Source organism: Neodiprion virginianus, chromosome 4, assembly GCF_021901495.1.
Source record: "Neodiprion virginianus isolate iyNeoVirg1 chromosome 4, iyNeoVirg1.1, whole genome shotgun sequence".
Taxonomy (NCBI): domain Eukaryota; kingdom Metazoa; phylum Arthropoda; class Insecta; order Hymenoptera; family Diprionidae; genus Neodiprion; species Neodiprion virginianus.
In genome coordinates this window covers 19511608-19531380 of record NC_060880.1, presented here as the reverse complement: position 1 = coordinate 19531380, position 19773 = coordinate 19511608, and the positions used below count along the sequence as shown (strand labels likewise).

Sequence of the window (19773 nt, the reverse complement as noted above, 5' to 3'; positions counted from 1 at the left end):
TGTTCTTATCACTTTTTTTTCTTCAATCGATAGAATATTTTCTTTCCCACAGTCAGTAACGACGCAACAAATGGTTTCTCCGCGTAACCGAAACGTGATCTTTCTAAACTTTAACTTGACGCCATGTTCTGCATTTGAGAAGCTCTGATTTTTATCCCATTGCAGAAATTTGGACGCGTTGATTCTACGCGTTTCCCCGATTTGCGAGAGCGGTAATTTCGGCTTAATGACAGTTTGATTCGCGGGAAGTTAAGCGTCCTATTGATTTTAGCAACTGATTAAGCACCCCGCTTACCGGGCAGACGAGATTTATCTTTGGAACTGATCGGCTTACAGACAAGAACTTCGCCAAAGTTCGAATCTCGACAAGATCGGAATTCGGTAACAGGTTTGTGAGTAGATCTCTCTGCAACAAATTGTTTCGCTTGCCATTTCCTTGATACTCAATCGTGAAGAGAATCGATGAAAGCTTTCAGATCCCCGATCGACATCCGAAAGAAGTAATCTTCAATACGTAAAAGCTCTGCAAGTTTCGTAGTTAACTGAACTTGCTGTAGAACAAGATCGTTAAGCGGAACGTACGTTTTGTATTTTTCATCGTAAAAATTGTCTCTTCGACTAAAACCAAAACGATCCCTTCGACTTGGAATCGCGTTTCACGATCCGCGCAATGATTTTCCAACATTTTCAACACGGGCTTGCAGCTGCCTAAGCAGAAAATGTTGTATCCGGAATTCTGGAAAAACGGTTTCATACAATTGGGTGAAAGTGGGTTGAAGAATAAAGTATTGGACGGAGATGTTCCGTGAAACTTTGAAAACTTCTACCGCTTCTGGCTACCGGATGCCGAATTTTTAAACTTTTCCATAATTATTTCGTGTATTCTGAAGTACTGAGCAACGGCTGAACCGATTCGGACTAAATATTAATGACAGATCGAGAAATCGGTAGAGACGCTTCGCGAAGCTTTTGAAACTTGTTCTACTCCCGGTGACATATTGTATCCTGACTTCCAAAAAAACAGTCAAATTCGAATGAAATTTGAGAAGAAGATCAACAATTCACAAACATCAACATTTTTTTAAAGCAACTGTCGACTTTCATTTGCAAAATGTCAGTACCCCGTACTTCAAAAACGTATAATTTTCCTTGGATTTGGTACAAGACCTTTGGTTTTAAATTTACCGTAACTCACTGTCATTTATTTATATGTGATCCATACCAAAATGTTTTACTTGATTGTTTGGATTGTTTATTTGCATGTGAATCCATTTCTTCCTCGGTATCGTTAAAACCTGTATGAAATTTTTTCCCTTTAAAAATTTTACCAGATTTTTCCGAATTCGAACATTTGTTATGTAACGATGAAAGTTAACCCTTCGAGAACCAGAAATGCGATCGTTCGGTCATGCCTGCAATTCACTCGCAATCGAAGATGGTTTAACTTTAAATAATATCTTGTTTGCCCACCTTTATTTAATATAAACAAATTGCCTTTTTTTGTTTCGACGAAATGATTCATTCGCTACATGCATCCAACAGAGTGTCTTTCGTTAAGAAAATTCCACTTCGTCGAGTAAAAAAAATATTATTTCAAATCGAACGAATTCCATTAGAAGGAAAACAGATTTCTTAAAAATTAGCTGCTTGTCCGCATCTAGCGAGATCAAGCAAAACTGTTTTCACTTTCAACACATTTTAGCTGCAGACTGAACGAAGTGATTGAAAAAAATGTGATTGTTTTCCAATTAATGTTACAGAAAAAAAATAACCTTTCCTGTTCACCGGTTAATTCGATCATACAACGAGCTTATTTTAGACTTATTTGTTGTTGCATATTTTGGCAGATCGCATTAATTTGATTGAAAACTGTTTTTAGATTATTAAAATAACAAAAATTGCGCGATTTATTCCCCATACAATATTTGTCAGACTATCGAATAGTGACGTGACGCAATGTAACTGGAACGCTTATAACTTTTGTGTTTTTGAGCATTCGATTGAGAAGTTAAGAAATTACAATGAAAGTTGAACGTGTTATCCATGAATTTTGACGATGACGATGTATTTTGAAATGGAAAAAAAATGTGTCACCGTTCTGGAGTACATTTTGTTTTTTACATAAAGAGCAGATTTTTTAGTACTTGTTTCTTTCATCTCATAGAGTGACAGAAAAATTTCTTGTCGTTTCAAAGGAGCTTTTCGCGCGTATCGAATGCCGACGGGTGTTTCGGAAAATCTGAGAGTGCGAGAGAGAGAATTGGGCGAAACAAATCTAGCGGGACAAGTTTAAATTCGACGGACTCGGGTGCGGCACGCGGTCGAAAAACGGCGAGTCCGAAAATCCTCTCTCGTAGACTCCTCGGACCGTCCGAGGTGGGAAAATTCTATCCGCTTAGACGGGAATTCGAAGACGGGTCGAGACTCGGGTAGGATCCGGGTCGGGGTGAACGAGGTTCGCCAAATCGAAGACACTTCCACCGCGTGCTTTACGGCGAGCCATTCGAATCTGGGAGCTGAAAACGGATTAAACGGGAATCCCGAAAGGGAATAAGAGCGACCCTGCAGCCCGCGAAATCGAGAGTGGGAAGAAACGGGACGCCGAGTCCTGTTTTTTTTTTTTTTTTTTTTTTGCTTTTCTTCTTTTTCCGACTATCCTCATCCTGCGCTTTCTCTTCTTCTATTCTAATCTCTTCTCTTCTCTTTCCTGCGGTTTAAACCCGCCCCGCCAGGAACTTGTTGGGCTCTCGAATAGAAATTCCCAACGGTCTTTATTCCGATTGGTTGTCATTGTGGAAAAAAAATTTCTTTTTCCAACCGTGATACAGTCCTTGTTTACGCAATCATAGCTAATCCGTTCACAGTCATTGGAGAATTTTAGAAAGCGATTTTTGTACTCGAAACATCAAACGATTATACACGCTGAGTAAAAAACGATTACTTGATTTCAAGAAATGATGAACGTTTTAAAATCAAACGATTTTGCGAAACTGCGAAACGTCGAACTATTTAGTTGAATTGAGAATATGTTCTGCCATTCAAAAGAATGAATCTTTTTCCCGCTGCCAACAAAATATTTTACAAAAAAAAAAAAAAAGGTTATGAATATTGTCGAACCGAAGAAAATTCATTTAACGCGTTCAACATTTGTCAACACCAAGTGAAATCGAGCAAATATTTCATCGGTAGCCTCTAATAAATTAATTTCATTGGATAAAAAGAAATTATCTCAATCTAACTGAATAATTGTTTATTTCATAGTTACAAGCAACCAATCCTTTGATCAAAATATAATTTTGTTGAAAGCTAGCTGTTGCGTTGAATCAAAGAAATGCAAGTTGAAGAATTTATTTTCTTACAAGTGTATAATTTCACAGCGAAAAAAATATTTCTCATTACGGTTACCATATAACACTGTTAAACATTTCCAATACTTTCCGCACGGAATTTCACACGTAATTCTTCTAAAAAGCCAACAATATTTGTGATTCAATTCGAGTCCGCATTATACGCATACGTGCGAAAATTTGCAAACAAAATGTGTAAAAATTCTGATTCCAAGTAAAATTCGTGTAAACTTTAATGAACTCCCTAATGCCTGTAAAAATTTGCACGACTCTGATAAAAATTACCAAGAAGACTTACAGAATTCAATGAAAGAAGACAAAAAATTTACGCATCAATTTTTACGATTGTATATCATGTATGGTGGATTCCTTAAATTTACGTCAATTTTCTATTAGATTATCATTAAGTATAACAAACGGGCATATCTGCGTCGAGTATAAAATCCTTGCAAAACTGTAAATTGAAGGTTGACTCTCGGGTATACGAAGGTCTCAGAGGTTTAAATGTTTTTATACATTGTTCATGAAAGATGGAAATTAGGGTTGTATTCCGTACCCGTATGCCAGCGAAGGGGAGTAGGAGGGGGGAGGGCCGTTTCAGCGGACACGAAGCCCGGCATTATATTTTGATAAGGCCTAAGGTAATTTGGAGTTTGTATAGGTAAGTAATTTCGGACAAATCCAAACGGTGGCCACGCTATTTCAGTTCCTACCGCGGCTCTGCGGAGGAGAAAACCGAGAGAGAGAGACAGAGAGAGAGAGAGAGAGAGAGAGGTGCAGAGGTGGAAGTTGACGAAACTAATTTAACCGCTATCGCATCAGGGATCTATTACAAATGTCCTTAGTGCCCGCGACGGGGATTATCATGTAGAACGTCGATTGCCAGCCGTTAACTAGATGAAACGGGTGGCGAGGGGGTGAAGAAAGGGGGGAAGCGAAAGGGGAACGCCATCCGCTCGCTACGCAAACATCGACGTGTGGTTAAATAGACGAGTAACTTTATACCCTGATTCGAGAAGCCTGGTTTGATTGTTTTTTTCCCCCCTAACTTTATTCCCACCCCATATTCACTTCAAACGAGCCGATATCTGTTTTCCCAACGTTACCTAAATTTTACCGCAGGAATATAGTTGCGATATGTACACTGAGAGAAATGTTTAGTTCCGGTTACCGCTCAGTCCTTGACTATTTTCATTTTTTACCACGGTCGATAAATATAGTTCTGGGTAGAAAATGAAAATTAGTTTTCTAGCTGTTACCGGAAAGTCTGGTATCCGTTACTATTCCTTCTCATTACGATCACTGTTACTATATTTTCTCGTAACTGTTGCGATAATTTAATGCTTGTGCAACAATAAATTGACGTTAAAGCCTTGTTTAACTAAAAAATTAGAGTGAACCTCACGAACTGATTTTTCGCCGCAATTACCAAAAAAGGATCGACAATATCGCAAAATGGTTAGGTGTAAGACCTCGTTTTTCGTAATTCCAACAATATTCAAAGAGTCTTTTTAACGATATCTGTTTTACTGAATTTTTTACTACAACAAATGAAATTTTTTAATTGAAACTTTTGTAGGTACTGAAAAACTTAGCCTCAAGTCCGTTGAAGCAATTTGATCAACGTTTTTGGGAATCTTGTATCGATGGACAATTCCGAAAGAAAAAACAAACGATGATAATAACGCGTGAAACGAAGCTATAGGTTGGAGAAAAAGAAACATCGGTGTAAAAAATGGACAAAGAACGAGAAGAAAAGCAAGGGTTGAAAAGTCGCGCGACAAGCTGCGTATATGGGGAGGGATAAGAAAGTTGTAAGGGCAATTCGCACCCTCTCAGTTTCTCAGGCGGCACAAGAGCACCTTGTAAAATCTGACATCCACGAGCCGTTGAGAAAACAAGACTACCCGGATGAAAGAGTGAGAGGGAAAGAAATTTAAAGAGCGCGGGAGTTGAAAGGAATATGTTAAATTTTCTCATAAAATCCTTTCACATTTACTTTGAAACGTATCTAAGAATTTAGACCTTACGATTTCGTTTCGATCAGGCGAATAACACGCAAAAAGTTACCGATAACCTTGCTTTCTATTTACGTGGAGAAAATGTCTGTCGACGTTATCAAATACGGTGATAGAAATACTTTTTCGAATTACGGTGAGAAAAAAAAATTGACCGAAGTGCTCAGAAAAATAATTCGGTTCATATTCGTCGACATCTCGTATTTGTTTGGATAAACACGACATTTCTTACGGGATATTTGACAAATTCAGTAAATATTGATATGAGTATATAGGTAGCTTTTTTTTCGTCTACGACGAGCAGTTTCTGAAAAAGTATTCAACGAAAATTTCTCGCACCAGACTCAGAACTGATATTGCATATTGGAAAAATGGTAAATTTCGGAGGCAAAAACCGTTGCGACCGGTCTGAAAATTTCTATGAATTTTGTTTGAAACCGATTTTTTTGAAAAGATTTCCAAGACTCAGACGCGCGTTTAGGAACGGAAGGATCTTGCCGGGGGTAGCGAAGGGGTGAAAATGAGAAATGCAATGGTGGTTTGGGCGCCGCACACAATCTCGAACACACAGCCGGCTGCCTACTTGATTCGACAAAGCAAATCAGGATTCGACACGCGAGGACTCGAAGGGAAATCACGCAACCGACGCCCCTTAGACTGCGATTACCTCCTCCACCCCGGTTCGCACCACCTTTAGCCGACCTTTTTACCGCGGCTCTGCCGCCCCGACTCCTTCCAACCCCTAATGCCCCGCACCAATTTCAGGAGAATTTTCAACTGAAATCGAACCGCGAGTTCACGGAAACTGCAGAAGTCACGGGACGACGTAACGTCCCTTGTTTCAGGGGTAATAAAATCGGTTTTTCGAACAGGCAAAATCCGAATCTGAAAACTAGTTTGCTTACGCGATTTCGGGCCGATATTTTTCCCTGATGAAATGAAATCAATCGCGTCTTATTTCCGAGATCAAATTCACGCTGAAATGTTTGAAAAATAAAAATGAATTTTTTCCCCTGAATAACAGTAAATTATCGTCGCATTTTCACGATCAAATTCAGGCTAAAGCGTTTTTCCCCTTAAGAACTGAAACTGATCGTCAAATTTGCACGTTCAATTTCAGGATGAAATTTTACCCCCGAATTTCAGAGACCGAAAACTCCGATTTTACAGATTATTCAACGCGTTATATAAAATTGTTTTTGGCAGAATTAATAAATAAATCGAACTCGAGTATTTTGAGGAAAATGTTTCAGGGAAAATCGCTATTCTTCAAGTGTTTTTCATAGAAAACATTCCGGATAAAAATTTGCTTATTTTCTTAATTTTTCATCACCAAAGATTTTAGAGACAATTGTTTTATTTACCCAACTTGTCGTGGGAAAATGTTTTAGCAAAAATTCATGTATTCTCTTTACTTTTGGGCAGGAAAAAATATTTCATGAAAAATTTATGTATTTTCTTACCTTACCGGGGAAAATTGGTATATTTTTCTCACTTTGTATGTAAAAACGTTTGTATGTTACATCTTCTTCAATTTCGCGGGATTACGAATGTGGAAACGGTTCGGCTCGAGATATGCAGGAATTATTTGAATTGGAATAAACGAGGAGAGAAAATCTGCACGGCGTGTCTGTTTGTCGTCCAAATTAATGACTGACATTAACGTGACTGAATGAATTTTGTAAACAAAAAATGTTGCTGGTGAGTATATAATATGTACAACCGCGCGGCTGTTCGAAATGCAGGGAATTGTTAATCAGGGTTAAATTTTCCTCACGCTGCACGTTGACAATATAGGTATGTGTGTATCGGTCCTGCGGCAATTCGATGTTCGGACAATCAGTTTTAGATTGATTGTTTGGCTTGTCAGTTTATTTCGTGTCGGTCGCGAAAGCCAGTCTCTGTCCGTCTCTCATTATTTCTCTTTCCCTCTCTATATTGTTCTATCGTGTTATCACCGGTAATTACTAATTTGCCTTGATAATGCGGATACACCCTATGTTTCAACGATCAAATCAGTCCTCGATTAGAAATTCCTGATTTGTTTTTTTTTTTTTTTATTCATAAGGCTTATACGACGCAACAATTCCAGGGGGAAGTTTAATAATTCTTTTATATTTTGCAGGAATCAGTGCGTGGAATCTTGACTTTTTCATAAAAAACAACGAATTTCAGTTTACCGCATTCTTCAGATTTCAAAACATCAAATTTACGAAAGCTTTATACATTGTACGAGTTTTCAACGCAAGTCCAAAAAATTTTCCGAAATTTCAGGGATTTAAAAAAACTTCTGAAAAACTTAAAAAACCTTTACTATCCCAATAATATCTTAGGGTTTCAGACTAAAGACTTCACCGACTGGTGTTTGGAATTCGGTGAATCTAATCGTGCAACTTAGAAGCTGCAGAGGGTATAAAGAATTCTAGTTTGCATTTTATTGTTAATGATCCATGGACGCTATCCAACTGAAATACCAACCGTCGTTGATTTATCAACAAAACTTATATAGGTACTCGAGATATTATCGACGCGAATGTTCTCACGTCGGAAAAATACTGCAAGCGCTCAATCTCAGTTTCTAATCCTACACCCGAATGAAAATCACAACAATTACTGACACGGTTGATTAATAACGAACCTTTTCTAACCCCGATATAAAATTGACAAGAAGTTACAATTTTTCGATAATCCTTCGATCGTTACAAATATTGTTCGGAAAATATCGCAGAACCAGAAAGTAAGAGAGAAGAAGAGAAAAGTGGGCCCGTTTTTGACGCAGAGTTAATAGTACCGATTTTCTCCACTTGCCGCGTTCGTGTTCTTCGATCGTTCAAAATATGTAAACTAGGCAGCTGTTATCACTCAATAATCATAATATTTGAACGGCCAAAGACACGGACGCAGTGAATGCCAAAAATCGGTACTATCAACGTTGCGGTGAAATCTGGCCCAACTTTGTTTTTCGGAGTTTAGTCTTCTCCTCTCTTACCTCCATCGCAAAACGAGTCGTTCGTCATACAGAATCGATTCAAAGATACCAAAATCATGATTTTAAATAGTTTCAGTTTATCAGTTGGGATAACGAGTAATTTGCGTTGAACATATTTTAAAATGTTTCCGGTTTTGGTTGACCGGCATAATATTTCAAAATCGTCAAAGTTGAAAACTCAAATCGTTTGTCTTAAAATATACTTTGCAAAAAAAAAAAAAAAGAAAGGATTAGTCAAATTCATTAAAAAAAAAATAAAACAGTGTCGTATGAAAGTTTATAAAACTAAACGATTTTGAACAAAATTTTTAAAAAACCGACAGATCATCTTATTCCAAAAAACAATTTTTGTAGAAAAAAATCTTTCGATACGAATCAAAAGTCAGATTGGGCTGGGATGTTCGAATCGATGAATGAAATTGATTTAAACAACGTATCTATAGATTTATATACATATAACGAGTTCGACAAATGGATCATGTACATATATACAAATTGAATTTCAAATATTTACACCATAACACATTCACTCTTTCTCTCTTCATCTCCTTCTCTGTTTCTCTCTGATCGTCAACGCCGATGTCTCGTCGTTCCTTCCTCCCGGATTGAGAGATGATCGTCTGAGTGTCTAATTTTAAATCAGCTATATCCTAGCCGCCGCAATCGACGGACTGTCGCATTTCCTAGGCAGCTCCTTCGTCGTCGTCTTCAATAACGCCGTCCAGTCTCATTCTGTAAAAGGTTTTTCTGTTTCACATCGGTATCAAGAGTGAACAAAAAATGAACAACAATGTACCGATGATTAATTATCACCACTATTCGCGAACGATGTTTGAAAGCACGAAAATTTACTCACCGTACACTATAATGCAGTTATCTAATTTCAAGCGTTAGTCGGTGCTCCGATTTTTTCCGTGGTTAATACGTAACAAATTGTCGACCACTCGCCGTGATGGTGAACGAACGAAAGTTAGCCAAAAGCAAACCACACAAAAAAAAAAAAACCAGGAATAATTTCAGACGGAAAATCAATCAAATAATTTTGCTTGAAACGCTGCGAGATCCTAATGCTTGAAAGTCTTCTAGTAAACGTAGAGAGCTTTCGGCGCGAACCTGTTTCAGGAAAAGTGTACGATAAATTAACTGTGTAACGCTGTGTAACGATCCATGTTAGCAATTCATTCGCAGCTGTGCGACGACGACTCGAAACATGATGTTTCTGTCTGGATTGATTTAGTTACACATCCGCTGCAATTGTTAATGTATTACATTCATGTGAAAGAAGCAACTAACCTTCATACAAACACAAAACAGAGTTATACACTCGGTGTCAAAGAATAAATTGTTCAATCACACACATTCCTATACATTTCGATTTTGAAAATAGAAGAAAACTCCCAAAACAATTCCCAGTGAATTGTTTTTTGTTTTGTTTCTTTTTTTACCTATCAACGTCAATTAAAATCCATTGGAATTTTACGGGAAAAATTCCGGTTTGTTTTTCCTTTTCAAACATTAATATTTTCTCCAAGTCACGTCAAAAAGTGACTAAAATCTCAATTAAAACATCAGAAACACCGCATGGAATTTTTCAAACTTCCAACAACAGAGGGGCAACAAATTTAGAAAAAAAAGCGTTGATTGAAATGAAATAAATACTCACACGTGCTCGGGATGGCTTCGAATTTGGTCGATAAATTCGGCAGGTTTCAGCTCAGCGATGCAGATGCGATGAACGGCCGTGAAGAGCGGAAACTTGTCGGTGGCACCGCGATTTACAAGCATCGTGTGAACCTCGTCAGCGGTTGCTGGTCCCTGGAGTTTCTGGCCTGCGAGAAGCTCGTCTTCGAGTTGCTTAATCGTCTGCGGAAAAACGAATATTTCCATGATTTTATTCGTTCTTGATCATTTTTTTTTCGTTTTTCGAATTATATTTGTCCTGAATTCCTGAACGACTGTGTCTTTGGATGAAAAATTTGTTACGATGAAAGAAAAATAACTAGATCACATGCTTGTTTTTTTTGGGTTGCACAAAACATGAAGCAAATACAGAAGATTGAAGACTCGTGATTAAAAATCACTGAATTTCAATTAATGTTTCATTATCATACTTTTTGACGAAAGATAAGAAGGTACGACCCACGGATTATCTTTTTTTTCTCTATTTTATACAGGGGATTCTATGCCAAATCGAACGAAAACATGAGATAGTTCCCTGACCACTTTTGATACCCTTTTATTCACTTGAAGTTCGTCTTGAAAGCATCAAATCTGAATTTTTTCAGATTTTCATGACCAAGCATTTTCTTACCACAGCTAGTCGAAAAATCGACTTTTGACGATTTCTAATTTTTTAAAGTTAACATAGCTTGAAATTTAGATGAAATATGGAAAAAGGTTCTATGCAAAAGTTTTGCATATTTGTATGAAACGTCTAAAAAGTATAGTTTTGACGAAATATCTTCGATAATCTTCCGTAATAAAATAGTGCCCTGATCGAATCGGCTGAAATTTTTCCACAGCACGTCTTTTTCAATATCAAAGTTTGTCTGTGAGTTTCGTAGTAGGCGGAAAAGCAGTTCAAAAGTTACAAGTAATAGTTTTCATGGAACTGTGAAATTTCCCATCCATACGTACTATAAATGCGGCGGTATGAACGGTGACAGTTATAGTCGGCATTACGATACCCAAAACATCGTTGAACTCTTACCTTGGATGAATATGCTTCGAAAATATTGTCCGGCAGTAGGGAATTCACATATCATGTCAGGAATCGTGATAAATGATAGATCGAAGTATCACTCCTCAACAACAGTTGACAATCGAGATTATAAACAAGACGCGTAACAATCGAAGATCGCGCTCGAGTGCGCAGCAGCGCCGCGCGCAGGGTAAGCAAATTTCTTGCCGTGCCGCGAACTTTGAACCGAATTCTCGCCACTCTGTGAATATTTGTTGATACATCTTCCGAACAACTGCACCACCGGCTATGAAGTTTTCAGAAAACCTTTCGCGTTGAAGAAGGCACGCTGTGTATAAATTGTAGCCCATTCGATCGGGACAATTTTCAGTTTCGAATAATTTGCGCGCATTTTGTATCAAAACCACACTGAAACGGAGTATGAAAATTCATAAAAAAATACTCTCGAGAAGTTGACGAGAGAACCTAAAAGTTTTGTAAACGACCTTTTTTCATATATCGTCCAGGTTTTAAGCTACGTAGACGCGGAAATTCAAAACATTGTTGAAATCAATTTATTGGGCGAGCTGTCGTGAAGAAATCATGTGTCGAAAAAATCTGAAAAAATTCAAAGTTCATCCTTTCAATGTATACATCGATTGCGTAAAAGGGCAATCGGATTAAAATGGTTCAGGGAAACCGACCGTTCGACTTGACGTGAAATACTCCATATACAAGACGTTCAAAAATGTTGTTTTTTTTTTCTCCCAGCGGGAATGCCCATTTCACTCGCCTTTCCGCTCGTTACGAACTGCTCGCAGACGCGTCGATTTCGGCCTCCGTAGCAAGTCGTTATCAGATCGGCTACTCCACAGCTTTCGAAGAAAGTCGAGAGCTTCGAACCACCGTAAAAAGTGTCGACGAATTTCACCATCTCCATCAGTCCCAGTCTGATTACCGCCGCTTTTGTGTTATCGCCGAGGCCCAAACCATCGACGAAACCCGCACCGCAGGCAACGATATTCTGTTATAATCACGAGTCATTATTTAACCGCAAATTAAGATTTTGCAATCCCTTGGCAGAATTACCTTTTTTTCATTCTACTTTTCTCTCCTATTTTCTCTACAATGAAAATTTTTGTTGAAAATAATAATAAAATTGTGCAGGTTAATTATGTCTGTAAGAAAAAAAAAAAACGAAAAAAATTGAATAATACGGGAAATTATGCGAAAAATGTATTATTATTATTTTACCTTGAGAGCACCGCAGACTTCGACGGCGTCGGCATCTTCGACTACAACAACTCTAAAATTTTCGGTTTGAATCATGTCTCGCAAAAGAGGCGCGGTTCTCTTATCCTTGCAGCCTGTAAGGTGTTTAGAAATTTAATATTTTGTGTCGTAATTAGGGTCTTAAATTTCTGCAGAGTTTCGAATCATGATGATAAAAGTCACGTACTCAGCGCAAGAATCATACATTGACATGGATTTTTTTTAAACCCCTTTGTTTTGGTCTCTTTTTTATTTCTCTTATAACTCACCTATCGTAGTCTCGCAAAATTTCCCCTCTGCAACTTCGTTGGCGAGATTTGCTCCCATCAGAACGTAGCATTGTATTTTTAGCAGGTTTTCGATTATCTTCGATATCAGCTCGATCGATTTTCCATCGCCTTGATCAAAGCCCTGAACGAAAGAAACGGAAAATAGAAACGAAAAAAAGAATAATTTTTTTGAGAGAAAAACAAAAACAAACTAGTAATGAATCAAATTAGAGATCGAAAACGTTTGTACCAAGAAACGATAGCAAATCTTCTTGCAAATTTTTTAAACACTTATAGAAAATTACTTTTATCAGCGACAGGCCGACGGCTGTTGGCTTTATTTTTCCAAGCAGAGTCGCGCACAGGGTTCGGATAAATTGATGAGGGATAACGAAGATCAGAAAGTCGGCGTCCTTCGCTGCCTCGATGAGATCGGGAACGGCGACCTGAAAAAACCTCGCATTATCAATAAATGGAGAAATTTTTTCGGGCGAAAAATCGTTAGAAGTAAAAATTTTCAATGAAATTACGTGATAAAAATTATTCCAATTAGTGACAAAGGATGCTTTAATTTTTTTCTTCTTCTTCTTCTTCTTCTTCTTCAAGCGCAGGTATTTTGAAGATAGATTTTTACCGTCTAATATCCGTAGAAATTGAAAAAAAAAGTATAGTGCCGGAGTTTTAACCAAGTCTATTTTGCAAGCACAGTCATAAGGTGCAATCGCGATTTTATAATATGCAAATCGCATACGTAAAACATTTGTTTTTAATACCGTTTGGAATGCGATATCATTCCGGCAACCAGATATACATCAATTTGAATATCCGTGACGAGGTTGCATATTTTACGGATTATTCAAGTGATCGGTAATTAGTTATAAGCCGATTCAAATCCGCAAGTCCAACTGTCGATACGCTTGGAATATTTCCGTCCCACATATATTAGATGATGTACAATTAAGATCGTTTTCGTATCTCAATCGCAAAAGAAATAAATGTGATAAAAAGAAGGCGGTTTATTTTGAATCGTTATTATAATACCGGCTGATTTAACCGACAGAAAAATTTACGACGTGTAATTTGTTTAAAGTTGTTTGCTTTGTATATCTATATGCTACCTCTCCTAATTTTAATCAATTTAAAGATACTGCCCGTACACTACATTCTTTGTTACATTTTTTACTTCAGCTTATTTGCAGGATTTTCAATATAGTATTTCACTATCGTATATTTACGACTTTTTTTTATCAACCATTAGACTAATTTCGGGAATTTTAATTTGCCTATCTCTTGATTTGACATTTGAATTTTCAAAACAATTGCTCAATTTATCACAATAATGCGTCACTGATTTTAAAATATATTTTTTACCTATGCTTGATGGCTGTTTATTATGATTTTCATTACGATTAACACTATTCTATCATTCACTCGAGGGAGTGAATCTAATATCATTTCATTTGCTTCACCCCACGGTATTATTCCATATACTGGTAAACAATCACAGTGAATTTCGTAAATCGCGAATCAACTGTCTTTTCGACATTTAGTACTAAGACATTATTAGCAAGCTATTTTTTACAATTTAGGGTTTGTAATTCTATCTAACATTTAGCAATTTCCCAAGTCTCAACGGTATAAGCTTTACACATATGTTCCTGTACCGTAAAACCTGTTTTCAAAATCTTCATATCATCATATCTTACGGCTGTTTGTGTGTTGTTCGAATTTGCCCAAAATCATTTTGATCGTATTCCAGAGTTGTTGTTTCATCACGTTTAGAATCATTGGCAGAAAAAGTACTACTGAAGATTTTCTAAATTGTTTTTTTTTTCGCTTCTTCCGAACTTTTTATTGAGACGCTACGGCCGATTGATTATTCTAAAATAATCCGGGACACTTGCAACACGGCTGCGAGTCGAGTAACTCTATCATTTCCCCCGCCTTCAGTCCCTGTAGCCTGAATCATTACGTACACACCCATCACGTGATTGACAAAGGCCTCGAGAAAACAAGCCGACTTTGCAAGATGATATCCAGCTATAAAAACCGAGGGCAACTATTCCGCCGGTATCAGTCTTTACCGAGAGCAGAACGCGGCCATACTTTCAATACCGTCGTACCGATTTCTCAGAGTGAAAAAAGAGTTCCGTAAGATTGATCCAAGAAAAAAACGAGAATTAAATAACAGACATGAGGCTGAACTCCGTCATCCCCAACTTCAAGGCCCAAACCACCCAGGGACCGATAGATTTCTACAAATGGCAGGGAAACTCGTGAGTATAACAATTTACAACTGTATCGAAATTATACTCTGGCGCAGACGATGGAGCAATTTTTAAGTCCCTTCCACCCCGTTTTTGTAAACTTTTACGCCGTTTGGCTCGACCAAAGCGTCTTCAAAAAACGTGTCGACAAAACTTTCTTCATTCGTGAAAAATGTGCGAGCTTTGTAAGAGAAGAAATAATCAAGACAGCGAAATCCTAGAGTAAAAAAGTTTTGAAAAAAAAAAAGAAATGAATCTTTGCATCATCGGAAACGACTAATTTATGGTTCGGGCAGGTGGGTGGTCCTGTTTTCTCACCCGGCTGACTTCACGCCGGTTTGCACAACGGAGCTGGGACGAATCGCGGTTCACGCTCCGGAATTCGCAAAGCGAAACACGAAAGTGCTCGGACTTTCCTGCGACAAGCTCCAGGACCACGTCGACTGGGTGAACGACATTAAGTCCTACTGCCAGGACATCCCCGGGGACTTTCCTTATCCCATTATATCCGATCCCGATCGCACCCTCGCGGTACAGCTGGACATGATCGACGAGGAGAACCGGAAGAATCCCGATTTTGCGCAGACGGTCAGAGCGCTTTACGTTATCAGCCCTGATCATCGTCTTCGCCTGGCGATGATCTACCCGACTTCGACTGGACGCAACGTCGAGTGAGTAGATTTTTTACCAATTGCAATTCAAGTTATCCTGATGCCGTCGTGATGTTTGGAAGTTGTCGGGTAGAGAGGTGAGGATTTTTAGAACGATTTATAGAAATTGGTAGGGTTGCGATTGCGGATGTTCGGGACCGTTGGAGTCTGTTCAAAGTTTGGAAAAGTGAAAATGTATAAGGGTAGAGTACAGCAAGGTAAAATATAGAATTGTCAGAATTATTTGGGAGGGGGGAAATGATGTAGGAAGATCAGGGAATAGAAGTGTCAAAATATTGAATTTTCAGAATAGCGGTAATCTATTCTATCGCGGGATTTTAAAATCGGGAAAGTCGATGTATAGAAAAGCAACAATGTAACACGGTCAAAGTATCTAAATCCAAAATGTAGAATTGACAGAATAAGTAAGAATATAGCAAGCTGAAACACGTTAAAATTTTTTTAAATCGTCCGAATTTTGACGAGGTGGGTGATGAAAATGTAGAAGTATTATAAAATAGAAGGATCACAGTATCGAATTTCGAAAAACATGACAATCCATTTCATAGAATTTTGTAATGCAAAAAGTTAAAATCTAGAAAACTTAGAATGTAGAACGGTAAGGTGTAAGAAACCGAAGTATAAAATCGACAGAATTCTGGCAGTTCTATGTTTTGCTTTATTATAATTCTTATTCAATTTGGCAATTCTGCATTTCGGCTTTCTATGTACTCCGACTTTAAACATTCGCAAATTTTATAAAATAGATCTTCGTGTCTTTGAAAGTTCAATATTGTGATATTTCTATTTCCTAATCTTCCTGGATTTCCACCCTCACCCCAATTTATTATTCCTCCTTGTTTCGAGTAGCTTGCAAAATGTGTTTCCAAATTTTCCTACTTTTTCTTTCTTCGTTACAGTGAAATTCTCAGAGTCATTGATTCCCTCCAGCTGGTCGATCGCATCCCAGAAATTGCAACACCAGCCAACTGGGTGGTAAGTGACTTAATTATATTAAAACGAGTTCACGAATTCACAAGATCTAAAATCATCAAGGTCCAACAATCATTTTGTAGGTCTTTTTAACTTTTACCGCATGATTTTGTGAAACTCGACGGTCGACGCCAGCAGATAGGCAACCTGAGCTACACTTTGTACAGTTATACCAGTTTTAAAATGTAGTTCCGGTTGCCTATTAGCCGGGGTTGACCGTTGCGTTTTGCAGAAAACTCCCTTTTTCACAGACAAGTTCATCCGGTTATGCCAATTTTTACAGTCTCATGACTTGTCCGTCTGTAAAACCTGTCAAGTAATTAATGTCTCATAGAAATCATGCTATTTAATGACATTTCCCTCTTCAGCCTGGAGACAAGGTAATGATTCTTCCGACGGTAAAAGATGCGGATATCCCAAAACTGTTCCCCGGCGGAGTCGACAAAGTGAGCATGCCTTCCGGTAAAGTTTACGTCCGCACAACAACCGACTACTGATTCATTCTACACGGATTAATCACGCGCAAATATACCGCACGCTGATTGTTAATTCGAAACTGTTTTATATGTACGTTGATACAATAAACGTAGAATCTAGAGCTGATTATACTCTTTGACAATTAAGTTTACAATGTTTGAAATCTTGCTAAGAGTGGTGCAAACAATTTATATCTACTCACCACGTTCTCCGGAAGTTTGTGGCCCGGAAGGTACTTCACGTTTTCGTGCTGCTCGTTGATGATCTCGGTAAGTTTCTTCCCGTTTATCATTTCCTCGTAAACGTACATCGTGACCCGCTCTTCGAACTTGGTGTTGAACTTGACGGTGTTCGCTCCGACGATTTTGGCGATGGCCGATCCCCTGAAAAAAAAATTGAAGCTTATAAATCGTAGAAGAAACTGATGATTTTAATGCAAAAGCTAATCTTCCGGTGAATCAGAAAGAAATCGAGAGTTAGCGCAGGATCGTAATTTATCATGATCTATGCGAATGTCAGATGCGCGAGTGTCGATCGGTATTGCGCAATTAGATCGACCATGATCGCGCCGCAAACTTGACCCGATTATCTGAATCTGGCAGAGGGACTTGTGAGTTGTTCAACTGGTTCAAAGTCAAGGTGTACATCATGCTGCAACCGTACAATTACAATTAGACCTTGCCCTCCATATCGGAGCCGTTTCCCATTGGAATGGTAATTTAGGGAATTGCTGTTATTTTCAACCGAATTAGGAAACGTTGAGTTATAGCTGTTTTTTGCACACACGTGTAGTAAGTGCGCACATAAATTTTCCCGTGCTTTTTATAGGAATGCATCACACAACAAGTAGATATAATATATGCTTTGCATTCAGGGGACGCAGTTTTTTGCTGCAATGTTCAGAGTTTATAAGTGGACTTGCCGCAATGGGACTCTTATGCAGTTTATTACCAAGTGAATAATGATGCGGCGAGTACTGCATGGATTAAGATTGATCAGATGATCAATTTACAGACAAGGGAAAAATAGGTCGATGAAAGGGGGGAAAATACGCGTATAGTATCCGTTGGTTCTTTCTAGAAGTTGCAAACCTGACCTCACACGAATGATTGATAGTTCTGAATAATATAATCGTAAACCGTGAACGAGCACTGAAATAATTATTGCATATACATAACAACTTGCAGTAAGTGCATCGTCTTTGGTACAGATTAACGTCACCTTGGTATAACCTTCACATGTGCATTTGTATACCTATACACACTTGCACGTTTATCTGAAAAGGCAATACAGAATGAATGCAAATGAAGAAAAACAACGTGAATATCGAAGGGTGATAATTATTGATTGCAAGAAGAAGGGGGCGTTTTATAAACAAATTGAGAAAGGGGGATACGGCTTGAAAAAAAAATTGTTATTTATTGTTATATTCTAACGAGTGATCAAAATCTCTCACCAATTTCCGCTCCCGACGATGCAGACCTTCTTCTTTGTGCGACCCATCGCTTCGGTCGATTCCTGTATTTATCCCTGTTTGAAATCAAGCAGCTGCGGTTAACAGCCTGTTCGTGATATGACGAAGACCAAATTACACACTGCAGATAACGAGACGATGCTGGTAGTCGGATTATCGCGGGGGCTCGTTACCGCCAACTGACTCACTTCGCGAATCCTAACGCGATAATACCCGGAGCCACGACTTGCGAAGAGACAGAGTCAATAGCCACAGTCTAGCGGTAGACTACGAACTGACAATGAGTTCTCCTCTTTGAATCTGGATCACCGCCAATGTAAACGCAATCGTTGATCGCAGGGTGACCGCTGAAACAATCCGAAATTGGCGGCGAATAGTGGCTAAATATTTCCGAATATAACGGGTATGATTTTTCATTCGCCTTTATCTACATATTTTAACAATTGCATCTGTGATTCGGTAGCAAGATACTTCGCGTTCGGATTTTACATTGCGAAATAACTTGGATCAACCACAATTGAGAAATGCTCGATTTCTGGTATAAAAACCAATATGGCCGGCGTTGAAACGCTTCGAAAAGTATTCACGCTCTACGATCATTTCCATCACTCTTCAATCATCGAAAATTGTTTCGTATCAATTGTAACAATGGCAAGAATATTTTTAGTATAATTTTCACCGACGAGATATACACCTTAATCAGACATCTATATCGAGTTTGAGAAATTTACACGTCCGTTGTTGAAGGACTATATTCACGGAGATAATTTGTAAATGTAACGCGTTAATTGTAGGAGTGTCGAAATTTTGACAAGACTTTGAAAAAAGGAACCAGAAAGTGAAAACGTCGTAGTAAAAGCACGAAAAGAATACCGATCGGTGAATGAGTAAAAACGAATAGCTCTGAAGCAGGTCGCGCATCACCGACTCTTGCCAAGTCGAACCAAGGTCTTGACTCTGTTACTTCCTGGATATTTTATTTAACGCGCCAAAAATACCGAGCCCTCATGTACCGATGCACGCGTACATACATGCAATAGATGTTAACACACATGTTATAAGTTTTGCGAGCATTTCGCACTACGAGCAATGCTGAGCTGCGATTAACGGTGACGGTATAATAAGAATAATTAAATCACATACAATCGTGAGATTAACGCTCAACGATTTATTCATCGTCCTACTCATTGTAAATCGACCCTGTACGTACATTCACGCATCGTTTGCGTATATTCAGAACCACGCGGAGTTTCGTCACTGATATAAATCGTTACGTAATTGAAGCACGTGGGTAATTTCGTTTATTTTTTCACTCCGTCTTCTTCATTACGCAACGT

The 19773-nt window shown here is 38.3% G+C and overlaps 2 protein-coding genes across 4 annotated transcripts; one reads left to right on the top strand and one right to left on the bottom strand.

Moving 5' to 3' along the window:
- Positions 1 to 8883: 8883 nt before the first annotated feature.
- On the bottom strand, positions 8884 to 18834 carry LOC124302915 (glycerol-3-phosphate dehydrogenase [NAD(+)], cytoplasmic-like). 2 transcript variants are annotated; one of them, XR_006907789.1, is made up of 9 exons: positions 18419 to 18834; positions 17165 to 17345; positions 12881 to 13021; positions 12576 to 12717; positions 12289 to 12401; positions 11828 to 12058; positions 10018 to 10217; positions 9211 to 9467; positions 8884 to 9086 (listed from the first exon to the last, which is right to left on the bottom strand). XR_006907789.1 is itself a non-coding variant. In XM_046759497.1 (8 exons), exons 1-8 carry the CDS (start codon positions 18463 to 18465, stop codon positions 9038 to 9040), a joined length of 1104 nt encoding a protein of 367 aa, XP_046615453.1. In that variant the 5' UTR covers positions 18466 to 18797; the 3' UTR covers positions 8884 to 9037. The 2 variants fall into 2 exon arrangements, 1 of the variants encoding a protein (XP_046615453.1); XM_046759497.1 differs by lacking the exon at positions 9211 to 9467 and having other exon boundaries at positions 18419 to 18797.
- Positions 14631 to 17088, top strand: LOC124302918 (peroxiredoxin-6-like). 2 transcript variants are annotated; one of them, XM_046759502.1, is made up of 4 exons: positions 14631 to 14851; positions 15139 to 15513; positions 16413 to 16560; positions 16729 to 16791. In XM_046759502.1, the coding sequence occupies exons 1-4, from the start codon at positions 14769 to 14771 to the stop codon at positions 16774 to 16776; spliced, it is 654 nt and encodes a 217-aa protein (XP_046615458.1). In that variant the 5' UTR covers positions 14631 to 14768; the 3' UTR covers positions 16777 to 16791. The 2 variants fall into 2 exon arrangements, with proteins under 2 accessions (XP_046615458.1, XP_046615457.1); XM_046759501.1 differs by lacking the exon at positions 16729 to 16791 and adding an exon at positions 16854 to 17088 and having other exon boundaries at positions 14635 to 14851; positions 16413 to 16488.
- Positions 18835 to 19773: the final 939 nt, after the last annotated feature.

Bases quoted from the DNA above. Each gene is read 5' to 3' on its own strand.
- LOC124302918 (XM_046759501.1), top strand. From the start codon at position 14,769: ATGAGGCTGAACTCCGTCATCCCCAACTTCAAGGCCCAAACCACCCAG. The intron at 14,852-15,138 runs GTGAGTATAACA...TGGTTCGGGCAG, and splicing joins TACAAATGGCAGGGAAACTC to GTGGGTGGTCCTGTTTTCTC. The intron at 16,489-16,853 runs GTAAGTGACTTA...TTCCCTCTTCAG, and splicing joins CAACACCAGCCAACTGGGTG to CCTGGAGACAAGGTAATGAT.
- LOC124302915 (XM_046759497.1), bottom strand. From the start codon at position 18,465: ATGGGTCGCACAAAGAAGAAGGTCTGCATCGTCGGGAGCGGAAATTG. The intron at 13,022-17,164 runs GTGAGTAGATAT...AGGTTTTTTCAG, and splicing joins ACAAACTTCCGGAGAACGTG to GTCGCCGTTCCCGATCTCAT. The intron at 12,402-12,575 runs GTGAGTTATAAG...AACACCTTACAG, and splicing joins ATTTTGCGAGACTACGATAG to GCTGCAAGGATAAGAGAACC.